General features: G+C 35.1%; 4 protein-coding genes across 4 annotated transcripts in view; 2 read left to right on the forward strand and 2 right to left on the reverse strand.

Moving 5' to 3' along the window:
• Positions 1–2,319: 2,319 nt before the first annotated feature.
• Positions 2,320–3,380, forward strand: LOC106109042 (uncharacterized oxidoreductase TM_0325-like). Its single transcript, XM_013290437.1, has one exon. It carries the CDS (start codon positions 2,348–2,350, stop codon positions 3,101–3,103), a length of 756 nt encoding a protein of 251 aa, XP_013145891.1. The 5' UTR covers positions 2,320–2,347; the 3' UTR covers positions 3,104–3,380.
• A 47-nt stretch (positions 3,381–3,427) lies between these two features.
• Positions 3,428–4,273, reverse strand: LOC106109037 (uncharacterized oxidoreductase MexAM1_META1p0182-like). Its single transcript, XM_013290431.1, has one exon. The coding sequence runs from the start codon at positions 4,251–4,253 to the stop codon at positions 3,495–3,497; it is 759 nt and encodes a 252-aa protein (XP_013145885.1). The 5' UTR covers positions 4,254–4,273; the 3' UTR covers positions 3,428–3,494.
• A 246-nt stretch (positions 4,274–4,519) lies between these two features.
• LOC106109035 (uncharacterized oxidoreductase MexAM1_META1p0182-like) lies at positions 4,520–5,512 on the reverse strand. The gene has a single exon (XM_013290430.1). The coding sequence runs from the start codon at positions 5,317–5,319 to the stop codon at positions 4,534–4,536; it is 786 nt and encodes a 261-aa protein (XP_013145884.1). The 5' UTR covers positions 5,320–5,512; the 3' UTR covers positions 4,520–4,533.
• A 5,278-nt stretch (positions 5,513–10,790) lies between these two features.
• Positions 10,791–16,078, forward strand: part of LOC106109059 (nuclear pore complex protein Nup88) — a 63,130-nt gene continuing 57,842 nt past the window's right edge. Inside the window, exon 1 of the mRNA XM_013290453.1 lies at positions 10,791–11,077. Coding sequence (XP_013145907.1) covers positions 10,868–11,077 — 210 coding nt within the window. The 5' untranslated portion in view covers positions 10,791–10,867. The remainder of the gene's footprint in view (positions 11,078–16,078) is intronic.

Genomic DNA, 16,078 nt, shown 5'->3' on the forward strand with positions numbered 1-16,078 from the left:
ATACGTTTGCACATACTAAATCGTAATGTTTGTGACAAAAACAACACAATAAGTACTCCCTATTAGTGATATTTTTTAGACACCCATTGCATGTTAGAGTTTTGACTGTTTTCTCCATTTTGGACAATGTTATATTAAGATCACTTCTACTTGACGGTACTTCAAAAATTTTTTTGCTGTTTACTTATTACACACAAGGTTTATTTACTGTTTTATATAAGTTAGCGTTATATCTCCTCATGAAAATTCACACACTATAACAAGTCCAAAAGTTGTACATGTTTATAATGTTTTAATCTAATAATATCTTTGTACACATTAATGTTAACTTAAAAACCGCGGAGCGACAAAGTACGCGTGCGCACCCCTGAGCGGCGCAACCGAACTCTTCATTAACCTAGTATAATAATAAATGACACGAAAGTAATAAAATAACGTAGTTACTAGATTGCTCGACCTATTCTTATGCTTATATATTCCTCACTAGTTAAACGTACTTACGTGCATTTGAGATTGTGATAATTTTTCCCAATTTTTCGGCAATTTTTTCATTAAACCTTTTTTTTAATTGCTATTTTCTTATCTAAAGGCACTTTGAAACTGGTTGAAACTAACTAAATATTCGTAATTTATCAGTGATTTTAATCGTATAGCGAACATAGTTACGTGTATCACATATTTATTGATATTTGATATTAATGATGGATCTTGAATTCACGACTGTTGGTGCAAATAATGAATACTAATGTTTCGATTAAAAATGTACGCGCAACGTTGGTGTTATAAAAAGAATGTTTAAAATCAGCTTTATTTATATTTGTTGGTTCAAGGTCAACCGACGTTATGATAAATGTCCATACCTTAACGTTAATACATCCTTACGATATCTCTATATTATATACTAGTTGTTCCCATGCGACTTCATCCTCATAATATTATGAACATTTTATTTTATTGTTTACATATGTCAAAAAATCAAGACATGACAAACCTTGAAAATCTTGCTTCCTTGATGTTGGCAGCAACATTTAACAGCTCTTTCCCACATTAGGATTTTATCCAAAATATTTATCCCCTAAGTTTATTGGGTTGAAAATATATAGCCTAAAGCGTGACGAAAGCGTAGGGCTTTTTATCAAAAAAATATATTCAAAAATATGCTATAACTGCTGACATCTTAGGCAACAAAGAAGTGAATGTTTACGCTTTATTATAATATATAATAATAATGAAACTAAAGTAAATAAAATCAATATCAGTATGTCGTAGCGCTATAATTTCATTAATAACATAAATCTCGGTTGAAACAGTTTTAAGGTTCTTGGTACACGAAGCGATGTAAAATGAAAGTAGCCGATTTCAGTCGCTCAACGACTTACGAAATATAAATTAAAGGTTACGATGCACGAACGTCGTCGATATTTCTGTCATTGCCAAAGCCAGTTACTGGGAACCTGTTTGTAAAGATCGTTGTGAGAGAAGTGCCTTATGAAGTTGGCTGAGCAAATCTTTACAGTTGGAGTTTTGTTAATACATGTCAGCCGTGTTGTCTATAGTGGTAACAGTGGTAGTGCCCGCTTTAACATCTTAGCACTGCAGGGCCGGCACGCCCGGAACCACGACCACACAGAAGACAGGCGTGAAGTGGAAGCAATTCGGTGTCTCGTCTGATGAGTGTGGTGCCGGAGGCCTAATTTAAGTCCCTTTCTCTTTACCACCCTTTTCTTATGACAGGATGGGAAGGGTAAGTGGATTTGACAGACGAGGAGATACATAGGAACGGCAAATGTCCTCTTTATGTGCGTCTCCTCCTCCGTCAATTAAGCGTAGGCAACGCATCTGCAATTGCGGATGTTTATGGGCAGCGGTCACTTTCCATTTCCGTGGATTCAGGTGGTCGCTTATATTATAAAAAAAAAGAAGTGGCTATGATTGGCATTGACCCCTCAGAAGACGTATTGTGAGCTGGTGATGATGTTGAAATGAAGATATTTTACATTCAATACAAAGTTACGTATTTAATCGCTTTTTTCTTTAAATATTAGACTATTATTTTAACTTTTTTCATGTACAGATAAACAATGTACTCAACAATGAATCATATTGTCCACGGTCGCTCCTAATGTTATGATTATCACAACATTGGATCGAAAGATACGTACCAGCTTAGTAACTGCTTACTCACTCTACTATTTTGTCTTTACACGTATCATCGCCTTATCAAAGTATCTAATTTACTCGTAATAAGATGACTTGCGTTATAATGTAACATATATTTAAACGTGTTTGTTATAAATAGCTGATCAGTGTTGATATACCTCTATAGAAGATAGGAGCATGAGTTAAAATGAGTTTTAACAATAAAGTTGTGATCGTAACTGGCTCAAGTTCAGGCATAGGAGCATCAACAGCTATCGCATTTGCTAAGGAGGGGGCCAACGTTGTTATAGTCGGACGTAATGAAGATAAAATGAAGAAAGTAAATATTAAATGTGAAAGTTACGGTAAGAAACCGTTGGTTGTTAAAGCTGATATATCAAAGGACGCTGAAGCTAAGAAAGTAATAGATGAAACAATTAAAACGTTTGGGAAGTTAGATGTGTTAGTCAACAATGCTGGAGTCGCTGATTGGAGTGATATAACCAGTGATGATTTTATGGAAAAATTCGACGCTATAATGAATATAAACTTAAGAGCTGTGGTTTACTTGACGCATCTAGCGATACCGTACCTTATTGAAACTAAGGGGAATATCATCAACACATCCAGTATAGCTGGGAGTTCCAACTGTGGAATGCCGTTGCTGACTTCGTACTGCACATCAAAAGCTGGACTGAATCATTTCTCTCGTGGAGTGGCGCTCAAGTTAGCAGAGCATGGAGTCCGTGTGAACGTCATCGGCCCTGGACCGGTGCGTACTGATATCGCCGACTCTATGCCAACTGAAGCTAACGCCTGGGAGGTAGCCGCTCAGAACACTGCCCTCAAGAGGATCAGCGAACCCGAGGAGATCGCTGACCTAATGTTGTTCCTGGCCAGCGACAAAGCTAGAGGCATCACTGGCTCAGAATTTATTTCTGATAACGGTGCATTGGTGAAATAAATTAAACAGATTTTACACATTATTCATTTAATTCGAAAAGAGATCCTTCTGCTGATGAAAAGGTTATTTTAACACTAAAGCAAATAAAAAGATTCTTATGTTAAGTTTCTATGAAGAATGTTTAATGTAATACAGAATATAATGAAAGATAACAATAATATTTGTCATTAGTAAAGGCGTCAAATATAGTTATTACGTTGTGTAGTAACCAAATTAAAACAAACAGGAAATTATTGGATATAATAATTGTATTGTTATTGAAGATACAAGGTTGATTTTAAGGTTATTTGATATTTTTTTTAATACTTTTCACTGTTTAATAAATTAAAATTAAATCACATTTAATCGAATTTCATTTTGTTTAGCTATTCCTCGTTTATAAATATTTATCTTAACTCTTAAGTATGGTGCCGTTGTCTACAACGAAATCAGAACCTGTGATACCTTTAGCTTTGTTTCCGGCTAAAAACAGCACAACATCTGCTATCTCTTCTGGTTTACTCACTCGCTTCAACAAAGTTGTGTCACCGATTACATCCCACGAATAATTTCCAACACCGGAATTATTTAAAATATCAGTCTTCACGGGACCAGGGCTCACAATATTCACACGGACACCATATGGCGCCAGTTTAACAGCCGTACAGCGAGAGAAATGACTTACTCCTGCTTTTGCTGTGCAGTAAGGTATAGCTCCATGAGTTCCTAAATTAATTTTTGCACCAATACTTGATATATTTACGATATTCCCTTTTGATTCTATTAAGTATGGTAACGCTAAATGAGTTATAAATACCACAGCCCGTAAATTAAGCCGTACAATTCGATCATAGTTTTCCATAAAGTCCTCACTAAGGATGTCAAAATTACCACCGACTCCTGCATTGTTGACTAGCACGTCCAATTGTCCGAAACGATCTATTGTTTGTTTGATTAAAGTTTTTGCTTCATCGTCTTTTGTGACGTCGATTTTAACGATTAGAGGTTTCTTGCCAAAAGTAGCACACTGTTCATAAACATCTTGAAGTTTTTTCTCATTTCGTCCCACTAAGATAACTTGTGCTCCTTCTTTAGCGAATCGCAAAGCGATGGATGCCCCAATACCAGAGCTAGAACCAGTCACAATCACGAGTTTGCCTTCGAAACTCATGATTACTAGTGCATTAAATATTAAGGAAACGACCTTAAATACAGGTCTATGTAAAGATATTAGTTATTGTTGACGTAAACGTTTTATAATAAGGATAATCCAAGAGGCCTTTAAGTTTGGCTGCTGACGTCATAACCGCGTGACAACAAATTTCAGGAATATTTGATTAATTATTAATGGGTTTTGATAATCTTGCTCAACAGTCCAGAAGCATAATAAATTGTAAAAAATAACATAGTTTTAGTATTCAAAAGAAAAATGATTGATTAGTTAATGTTATTTATTGTTTTAACAAGTATCCATTATCAACAACATAGTCGGAACCTGTAACACCTTTAGCTTTATCTCCAGCTAGGAATAGAATCAAATCAGCGACCTCTTTCGGCTCGCTTACTCTCTTCAGTAACGTTCTTTTTTTAAACAACTCCCAAGACAAATGGAAATTTCTAGAATTTTCCAGAATGTCAGTTCGAACTGGTCCCGGGCTGATTATATTAACACGGATACCGTACGGTGCCAGTCTCTCCGCAACGCAGCGTGAGAAATGGTTTAATGCAGCTTTTGAAGTGCAGTATGAAATTGTTCCACCAGATCCTCCGTTCACAGTTACACCAGCTACACTCGACATATTGATGATGTTTCCTTTCGTCTCTTTCAAATGTGGTATCACCAAATGTGTCAAGTATACAGCAGCACGTAAATTAAGATTCATTATATGATCAAAATTTTCCATAAATCCATCACTAGTAATATCAAAGTTGTAACTCACACCAGCATTGTTAACTAACACATCCAACTTACCAAAATGTTCAATTGTTTTTTCTATGAGACCTTTAGCTTCGTCGTCGTTGGAGACATCTGCTTTAATAACAAGGGGTTTTTTGCCAAGTTTCTCACATTCTCTTCTCACGCTTTTGAGTTTCGTTTCGTTTCTTCCGACTAGGACGACGCTTGCACCTTCTTTAGTAAACTCGATGGCTGCAGCCGCTCCTATCCCGGAGCTGGAGCCTGTTACAATTACAACTTTCCCTTCGAAACTCATGTTTACTTGTGATTGTGTCTGCATTTCATTGTAATGTCTCTTATATGCAAGATAAGAAGGTAATAAGAAGTTATCAGTTGATACGTACACCAATAACAGTATTTCGTTTTATCTGTTTCTTTGCTTATGTTTTGCAAATACTATTAACTGGACATCTTTATTGTACTTTATTACTATAAGGTCTTTGTACTCAGTAAATTATATTATATAAAGTGCCTTTATGAATATGGGCACTAATGATTGACAGTTATTTTTATTCATCGCCGCCACAAACCGATACAGTCACCGCCAATGGCGAAAATCAAATAGGCACAAAATACAACTGTTTATAGCCTGTCCAGTGGATTACTGTTCTATGAACACAGATTAAAAAGTGGCAAAACATAAAACTCAAATTCACTTCATGGTTTACGGTTATGGCCTTTAGTTTACGTTTAAAGGTTTAATGCAGATCCTTTATTCCGATAACTAGATTATGACAAAACATGACATAGTCGTATACTCATTTTAGAGCGCGCACATCTTTGACTCAACTATCGTGCAACTGTTTAGTCGCGATTCCTATGTGCTTTTATAGAGGTTTGCATACTATTCGATTTTTATTTGTACAACTAAACAGTGGCTCCGACACAATCGACAATCGCACAGCAGTTGTGTTTTGTTTATTTAAAGATGTGCGGCCGCTCTAATCGTTAATATATTTTTTACACATATTTCTATTCTTTACATATTATTTTACTTGTTTTGTAGCAATATTATGTTAAGGAATTGTTATCAAAGTGTGCGACAATTAGGGTTTTAAGTCAAAATGTTAGAATTTACAGCGAGTAGTGTTTACGATGCGATACAATTCAGGAAGTCGCAGTACAGCCTCCAGCCTCCCGCTCCCACGCCGAGATAGCACTTACTTTATTGGCTCTAACGCGACCAACACCACAGGATACATAATACAGAAGAACCAGTTAAAAAGAAACGAATTAAAAACATTATTAGCCTAGCTATAGGCCGAGTTCGTCAGCAGAGAATTGAACTTTGAACTTAATTTATCTTCATTAAATGTTCTATTTTAAGTATATATTTACATTATTATCGATAATTCTGTATGTTTTCCTTGTATCATACTGGTCTTCGTTTGTATTTTGAATGGTGTAAATTAAAATATGTCATGTTCTTGTGACGCTGTATATTTTACTCTGTGGTCGTCTAGATTTTGTCTTCCAATTTTAACGTACAAATTATAGCTAGCTAAAAATCTATTAAATTTATTATTTCATTATTTACATTAGTTGCAAGAAAATTATTAATTTGTGTTTGTCTACCATAATAAAAAGAATCTGTAATGTACGCAATTCTATTATTTTAATATAATCTTATATTTGATAAATCTTACTTATATTATAAATGCGAAAGTTTAGATGGATGGATGGATGAAGTTTGCAGCAACGGCTGAACGGATCTCTATAAAATTTGACATAAATGTAGATGATAGTCTGAAAGAACCATAGCCTCTCCACTTCAATTCCACGCGGGTGGAGTAGCAGGCGAAAACTAGTCTATACTAATGTTATAAAGAGGAAAGATTATTTTTGTATGTATTGGAATAACTCAAAAACTACTGGGCCGATTTAAAAAATCTTTCCATTGTTAGAAAGGTAATTTATCTGTAAGTAACATAGGCTACGTTTTTACTCATTTTTTTTTTAAATTTCATGTGGATAAAGTCGCAAGCAACAGCTAGTATTCAATAAAAGCCTTTAATACAAACTTTGAAAGATTTTATAAGATATACACAACATAAACCGAAGTAATACACAAGATGGTACGTACACGGCTATGAGATAGCTGGGGTGGGGGGTCATTGCAAACAAATGAGGGGAGTAAATCCCCTCCCCTTCCCACACAGGTAGCTCAACCCTTTCTTAGCTAACATATGTAAGGTACAAGAAGGCGGTTAAGATACTTGAAGTGTTTCGGACGTTACAAGAGATTTACAACCGGAGTGTATTGGTTTTGTTTACTAAGGTTACGAGAATGGGGCACTGAAAGGAATTTATAATGCATGTCCTTTAAGAATTATGTTTATACTTGAATTTAAATAAAATTACATACTTAAAAGGTTAAGCAGAGATAAATAAATAAAAAAGACTTGTCTTTTCTGTACTGTATAACATATTTTATTCTAAAGTAAGTTTGTTTCTAAAAAAAGAACTACTTATCTTATTTATTTTTATATCAAGTAGATACGATTCTGTCGTACCAAACATCTTAAGGCGAAGTTTCAAAAGTTGTTACCACCCGCATGCGTAGGGCGAATTTATTCCATTTACTTACAGCGCATTATACTCGTCAATTGAATCCCCGTATAACGCTTATTTTATATAGAACGATCATTTTCTTTAGTCAGAGTATAACAACAGAGTTATCGACTAATAAAATTACGCCCTTATTTTAATTCCGAAAAGAAACATTCTGTTTTATAACTATACGTGACAGCAAAATCAATCATAATAATTAGAAACAACCGTGCTTATGGGACGTCGGAAACTATTTTTTAGCATCCACAGCCGTTGCCGTCTCAATTCCCAAACCGTGTTAGTAATAGATAGGGCACGTTGGAACAATTCCAACGGTAATTGGGACCCCGGCCTCGAGAGGACATCTGACGTGAAGACGTATGACGATATTGTGTAAATTGTATACCCATATTACGTACGTGACAAGGACGACAATATATCACTGATATTTGTAAAATTATAACGCTTAATTTGTTAATACGTGCCGACTGAGGTGCGTTGTGTATGGAACACTGTTACGCGGTGTAACGTTACAAGTGTAAAATTCGCATCGAGCGGCTTGTTGCTTATTTTCCCGTGTACTATGACCCAGTAACTAACTACATGGACGTCAGTACTGGCTTTAAAGTTTAAGAGCCTGTTCCACCAAATTGTAAATTGTCTGATAACAATCCAGCGTGTAATAGCGTCCGATATCTCAATGACATATCATTGAGATATCGGATTTTGTTACTTTATTTGACAGTGACTTCATTTTAAGTTATCTGCCTCTATCAGCCAGTGGTGGGACAGGCCCTTTGTCCAAAATACAATTAAAGTATTGTTAAAATGTGTCAATAGGTACACAAAAAGGGTATTTTCACCGTAGAACTCTTAAAATACTGCTAAACAAAGAGTAACATTGACTCATGACTTAAATAGTATCGCATTAGGACTACAAATTAATTAGTACTTTAAAACCAGGCATAGAGCTCTCTCAAAATAAAACGTCTTTCTAAATAAGTATAGCGGCCGCTAATACTCTCGCGGATGCTCTTGCGAAATAAAGATCTATAAGTACAAATAAATATTGTTCTGTTGTATCATAAATAAGGCTGGAGACAGACGGAGGACGAGGTCGGAGGGACACGCGTCACCTTTTGATACATTTCCGCTGTCGTTATTAATGACAAGTCATCGGCGCCGTCCCAGCGGGTTGTTCCGGCAAGGGCTGTCTACACACAACCTAGTCGTATAAAGTTACGTAACGAAAATCTGGAAAAAACTTAAATTTTAATGTAGTATTTAAAGGAATTTAATAACATTTAAATTAACAACATACCTTTTATTTTCAGTTTCAATAAAAGCATATTAAAATATCTACTATTGCCGTTATATTACTGGTATGGTAATTAATTATTATAGGTATTTATATAATCAGTTTTCCTGTTAATCATTGTGTGCCAAAGGAATTGCTCTTTGATTGTAGGAACCTGTCTTTGTTTTAAGATGGTTTTAGTTGGCAACCCTAAGTCGTTCTTGCCGCGACCTGCCCGGCATAATAATAGAGCGGGGTGCGGGGGAGGGTGCCAGGGGGGTGCACATCGCCACCCTCTAATATCATGTGAGACGCGTTGCTAAATTTATCAATAGCATTATTTCGCGAAAACTGAGCACTCGACTCTCCTTATATTTTATTCAGGCTACGATGTTTTGACATCGATCTCGGATGCTGATGGTTTACTGGATTCCTATATTGAGGTAGAGAAACGGAATTTCTAAACATTTTTAGACACTTGATTGTTAAACAATCACAGCTACATTTTTATCAAAATCTAAGTTCAAAGACACCAAATTTAAGGATTAATTTTAAAAATTCAATTTTACAGTACCAGCTTTTGCCCTCGACTCCGTGCGAGTGAAATTAAAAAAAACGTAAGTTAGTAAGTAGCCTATGTGTTCTTCCAGACTATCCTCTAAATATATGTCCGATTTCATCGAGATCGGTTTAGTAGTTTAGGTTACAAACTATAACAATCATCCATTCATCCATCCATCAATCTAAACTTTCGCGTTTATAATATTAGTATGATTTTAGAAGCCATGAAAATTGATCACTGAAGTTACTGTGAAAAATTAAAAGCAAATTTAATTGTTACATTTTTCCCAGGCGCCAAAACCCTAATAGTATCTCACTAGAGTCGCCTAACAGTCGGGGTATTACTCTTCGTATAAATTAATAAATTGTACTAAACTGGCCACTTAATAGTACACCTAAACGCTCTCATTGTTGTCAATGGGCCATTCGACGTCAAGTACAGAGGCATGTAATTTACAGTTGATCATCGCTACCTTCGATAACGACGTTAAAACGAGCGCAGAGTTAAATTATACACCTCGCGATCACGAAAAGCAAAATTTATCGCCGCCTATATGTTGTTTTATTTATAAGAAAGCAAGGCGCGGGGCCTTGGGAGATGAAATTACGTGATACCATTTTGAGGCAAGTGATATACAGCGTACAGGAGCGGACAATCTAACAATCCGTTGCCACCTATCCGAGGGAGGCGCTATGTTTCCATTCGGGTGTACTTAGTCAATTGCTCGCGAGGAATATCAATGATAAATTAGTTGCCATGGAGAAATATTGCGTTATCCGCGTAAAATATTCGCGCTGGTTGTATTTGTTTGCAAAACGGTTTGTTTTTATAGTGTAAACGTTTTGTTTGTTCACAATTCATGTCTTATTTTCGTCTAGTAATTGAAAATTTATTTGCCTGCGCGAAGTAGGAGCAGTACCGGAAAGTACCTACTTATTACAAAAGCGGCACATAAGAGCATGTTAACTAAAAAAAAATGTCACAAACGAGCACATACATTTTGTCATCCCTTGCTGCTTACCAACCAAATTGTTTAAGGTAGTGTTTTATCCTTTACATCAGATCAAGTCAGGTTGCATTTAGTTTCTGGCCTATCATCATCTCATTTTTCTTCTTAATAAAATTAGTTGGCCACGCACTTGTTATATATTACTAATACGTGATGTCCGCTTGCTAATATGAATTCCACGAGGTAATTTTATTAACACATTTATAACATTGTCATTTGGAAGAATGTAATAACAAATTTAATTATTTTTTTAGACCGAGTTTTGATTACGACAAAATCATTTAATGTTTTAATGCATCGTGATCGTGAAATGGAACGGAGCGCAAAATACCGCGATTGCAAATCTGTCATCTGTCAAATGTTCTAACAGAAGTTTTCAAAACAAAGTGAGATTAAATCTAATTTTAACAATGGATAGCAAACTTTACGACACTATTTTGCCAAAACATAAAATTTTTGAAGATCTAAAAGAAAGCCTTCAAGAGAATACAGGTGCCAAGTTGTATAATTTTATGGAATTAAGAGATGATGTTCTTTACATTTGGAACTCTCTTGAAAATTGCCTGTTTTGTCTGAATCTGAAACATTTGGAGGAGCATCCTGATGATACACCGTACCAGGTAAGCAGTATTTATATACTATTTAAATCTTTCACTTGTAACATTGACAACGTTTAGGTTATGTTGTTGTTTTCGTGTATGGTTGTTTGTATGTTGATTATTCCGTTTAATTTATAGTCATAAACCAACAGCCAATCGTGGAAAAACATAGTTCTTTACTAGTATCTTGAAAAATATCAATTTCTATTAGAAATATCAACAATAAAGAAGAAAAATTGCAACAATTAACGTTTAAACTGCTTACAATAGTTTTTGTTATATCAAACATTTTACTTGTAAGTCAAATACTTTGAGTTGTCTCTTGAAAATGTACATTTTAAAACCATTACAATTGTTCAATTTATTAATGTAAATTTCTACATTGATATAATTTGCATTTCAAACACAAACCATTATGTTGCACATACACAGTTATTATTTAAATCTTAACATTATATACTTCAAAGGAATACAACAATACAGCATTTGACAATTCCTGTATCGGCTAAAAATGACATTATATGTGACTTCAATAAAGCATAGGGATAAGTTACCCGTACAGTTAGCTACATAAATATGTAGGAGGAACTACGGCTATTTGCATGAGTACAGTGAGGATTACTCCACCCAGCTTTAAAGAACCCTAGCAACCTTGTTCTGTTGCTAACAATCTCCGGGAATGATCTCTGTGAACCAATATGTAACCCTGTATTCAGTCACTGCCGATGTTTATGAGATGTGACTTGGTTTCCTCTTCCTTCATGTATGTTTGCATAAATGTAAACATTTATTAAATTTGTCCAAGTCTTTGATTTCAAAATCTATACTAAGATTTATAGGAAACTTTTGTATTTTTAGATTTTGGTATGAATGGAAATAACTTAATATAAACTACTAGGCCGATTTCTAAAATATAAACCTCTATTGTCAATGAGTAACATAGGCTATGTTTTTTATTATTTTTTAGTTTCACACAGATGAAGTCACAAGCAACAGCTAGTATTCTATATAATAATCAATAGCATGCATCAAGATCGGAAGCATATAGATTCATGCAATTACATTTTTCAAGCAGATAAAAATTTCTAACTAGACATCAGTTATGAATCTAAGTTAACTTCTAGATTGTTTATTAGGTCTATTGTTATTTTCAATATTAACTTGATATACTTTAATGGAAATTACATCTCTTATATTGAAAAGAGAACTTTTTTGCTGACAGGTAACTTTCTTAGTATAAATCTTGTTACTAGGATGCGCTAAATGAGTTTGCGGTCTGAAAATATTACAAGATTTTAAGGGAACTTTCAAATGGATCTTTAGTAAAACTAAAATTATGGATTTCTTTTCTTCATCCTAAACAAAAAAGGAGAGTAGTTTTGGTTCATACACAATGAATAATTAGAGATTTTTTTTTCTGTTTCAGGTATGTTTTCTTTCTGATGACTCAATATTTCAGTAACATTCAGGTAGTAATTACTTTTTAGTTTTATCGATATATTTTACAGTAAGTTCTATACATGGTGTTCAAATATTTTCTTGATAAACCCAATTCTAAATTTTAAAAAATTTAAAAAACCAAAGTTTAAAAAATCATTCAACCTTTAATGAGTTTAAAATTATCTTCTAATAAAAATTACTTTCAATACAACTGTTAAATTATTAAAATGCTTTCGCATGTATCGTAGTTATTAATTTAAATAACGATAAAAACAATTTTGTTGAGCCATATCAAAATTAAAAAAAATGTACACATTATTTACGTAAATTATTTTTTTTTAATATTTATTTCGAAATTGAAATTCTTAATTATCCACGCATTTTTTTTTAATTCAACGTAAAATTATATTTACAACAGCTTAAATAATCTATAGGCATCGGAAAGAGCTCTCAATTGTAGGCTCCGCCATTAATCTGAGTTGGAGAGACCGCGGAATTAATTATCCTCTGACCATACGATTTAATGGGTTTCCTGAGGGACCCTGAGGTTGCCGATTAAATCACTACTTCTCATAGGGCAATTTATAGTGACCAGGGCCCGAATCAAGATGTCGACGCAGCGCTATTACAACTAGATGTGTCACGTTGTTAATTTTTTTAATGTATCTAAGATGTTTTTAAAAATAATTTCGTTGTAACGTATTGATAGCGAAAAGAAATAAGATAATTTGACGTAATTTCATAGTTGGTAAATTATACCTGACCATAAGGACGTGACGTGAACACGTAACCCAGACATAAACCATATTTACTTTATTTTATTGTTCATCGAAAAAAAAGTTTACATTGTTTACATTGTTCTTTTAAGTACTTACAATCTCGATAAAAATAAGTATTTTAATATCATAAGAATTCTTACTTTCTTGTCTCTTCTAGTAAATTTATATCCGGGTAGAATACCGTTGCCGGACCAAATAGCCCTTTGTCCGGCTCGATTGTTAATCTGATCTTAGGCGCGTCCACCTTCGCCCGTTTGCAGATTTAAAGGTCTACAACGTCTCGAAACTTACGGTAATTTACATTGTACAACTTAGAGTAACTTTAATGTTCACAGAAGTCCCAAACTATGGCTACTTTTTCTCAAAAAATTACTTCATTTAAGAATTAATATAATGTAAGTGTTCCCGTTAAGTTATAACGTGGGTGCCACCAAGAGCAGTGTGAATCGGTACTTACTAAACTAGCGCGTACCATCCTTCGACCACATCTTCACTTTGGTCTAGGTGGGATAGTGGTCAAGCGCTGGTTTATACGTTATAAAAAAAGAATTACAATGTCTTTTCTAGTATAGTAATGTCGTAAGTGGCAACGGCCAGAGACGAAGAATACTTATACTAGTACAACTATGAGAATAATTTGGATAATCACAAGAAATGTTCTGTAAAAAAAAATCACAGGTTGACTATAAATGTTAATATTATTAGTAGATATTTACTCAGGACCATAGTAAACACCTTAACAACTTTAATCCAAGCCTTCATGATCCTTGTAGACAGGATGGGTCGATCAGATACCTTATTGTAAATAACTAATTCACTTAAACTTTAATGTTAACGGTTAGCCAATTTACGCCGCGCCCACCTTCAGAAACCCTGCGCAAACATTCGCCAGTACTATAAAATAGCATCGGCATAAACAAACAGTCGAAACCCTTCCCATTACCTTAGTTGCTAGAAACATTTAACAACAGTCTATGTATCGTCTTTAATACTTTTTAAGTTACTTGTTATGAGTTGAAAACTTTGACTTTTAAACGACAGGACCAGCAAGTATAATAAATTCAAACGTATAAAAAGTCATGTCCTAAATAACAAACAAGTTTGCAACATTAAGTGTAGTCGACAGACAACACAATGTAGAAGTGATCGCCGCTCTTAGAGGGCGTTAAGACGTTCTCCTTCGCTAAGAACACTTTATTGCCGACCCCACGGACCCGCGGGATACATGGCCCAGATGTAAATTTACTGGAAGCAACCGGACGCAAGGAGGTGAGCATCGGATTGTTTTGTTTTTGGTTGTACCGTGAGTACGGCCGTCTGTCACACCGTTATATTCAATCGATCTAAATAGAGGAAGTTATCTTCGGCTCTATTACTTCAATGCGGCTGTTTTCATTCCTCCATGGATTATGCCTTGGTCTTGACTTCCTGATAAAACATATACCTGTATATAGTGTACAATAGAAAAAAGAAAAGAAATAACCATACGTTACAATACTGTTATTTCAAGTTAAACAATTTTTGTACGTTTTAAAAATAATACTTGATTGAAGTGTTTACATCAGACAGCATGTCCATAGACACTTCATTACGATATCAGTTTTATGGATTACCACTGTTATTTCTCTTGTCATCCGAATGGATTAAAACTCAATATGTTGTTTAGTAATTTTTACAGATCGGTGTAACAGCGGCCAAAAACAGTTGTATTTACTCGGGTCCAATCAAATCTCAACTTAATTCTATCGCAATTCGGCTGCAAAACAATTGTCGGTGTAGATGTGGGGGCAAGGGGTGTGGGAACTTAAGATCGCGTGCTTCCGAGCATTCGCCGCTCTTGCCGGGACGTGTGAGATCGATGTGCCTAATATATGAGAATCGAAATACACCAGCTTTAATTCGCCTCCTGTCCATTTGTTCCGATTGTCGGCTTATTTATCGTGGCGTTGCGAATTGGTGTGGATGGTAGGAGTGAGTCTGTTTTACTCATTAGCTGGAGGTAGATGGGGGAGGATTTATTAACTCCTTGTGCGATACATCTTTATCAGCTAGAGTTTTGAAACAAATGCTCTTTATATCAATAATATGAATTATTTGATTGCATTGAAATAAACAACAGTCAATTTGATTTTATTGCACTCATGATATCCAAAATAAAAAACTTTGGAAAAACCGCTATATGGTTTTCTATCAAACGTCTTAAGACGCGTTTTAATTATAAAAGCACACACAGTACATCTTACCATCGAAGGTTTCATCGATACTTGGTCCTTCGAGGCCGGATTAACCTATAGAAGCCTCGCTCCCGCTCCTGCCCGCTCCCCGGGCGATTCCGTCCGTTCTTTGTCTGCCGATTGCCCGGGGACACGTGCGGGCTTCCTAAGCTGGCTTTTAATTAATAATGTCTCGATAGTGTACCGTGTGAGTTGTCTTAACCAATGCGGGGTTGAGTATCGGAAGGGTTGTCTTGTACTAATGTTTAGTTTAACCGTAAGCTTGTACCAGAACTAACGGAATACGGAATAGATGAGAATATGAGTTTCAACGCTTTTTTTCCTATATTTCGATTTAAATATCTCAGAATTCGAGTTTACTTTCTACAAATTATTAAGTAAGTAGTGGCTAATGAATTTTTATGTGTGTGTATTTTTTTCCTTACTAACTATGGGAAGATTCTTTTACAACTATATTATAAAGCCATATATCGGTAGCAATTTTACAAGAGGCGAGCTGTGTAAGTCGGGCTTAAGACGGCGTGTCGAGATGGGCCGGGGGATGGGGGATGGGTGGCTCTCCCCCAGTA

The sequence above is a fragment of the Papilio polytes genome, unplaced genomic scaffold, assembly GCF_000836215.1.
Source record: "Papilio polytes unplaced genomic scaffold, Ppol_1.0 DF821322.1, whole genome shotgun sequence".
Classification (NCBI taxonomy): Eukaryota; Metazoa; Arthropoda; class Insecta; order Lepidoptera; family Papilionidae; genus Papilio; species Papilio polytes.

What these genes read in the sequence shown, in the direction of transcription:
- LOC106109042 (XM_013290437.1), top strand. Translation starts at nt 2,348, where the DNA reads ATGAGTTTTAACAATAAAGTTGTGATCGTAACTGGCTCAAGTTCAGGC.
- LOC106109037 (XM_013290431.1), bottom strand. Translation starts at nt 4,253, where the DNA reads ATGAGTTTCGAAGGCAAACTCGTGATTGTGACTGGTTCTAGCTCTGGT.
- LOC106109035 (XM_013290430.1), bottom strand. Translation starts at nt 5,319, where the DNA reads ATGCAGACACAATCACAAGTAAACATGAGTTTCGAAGGGAAAGTTGTA.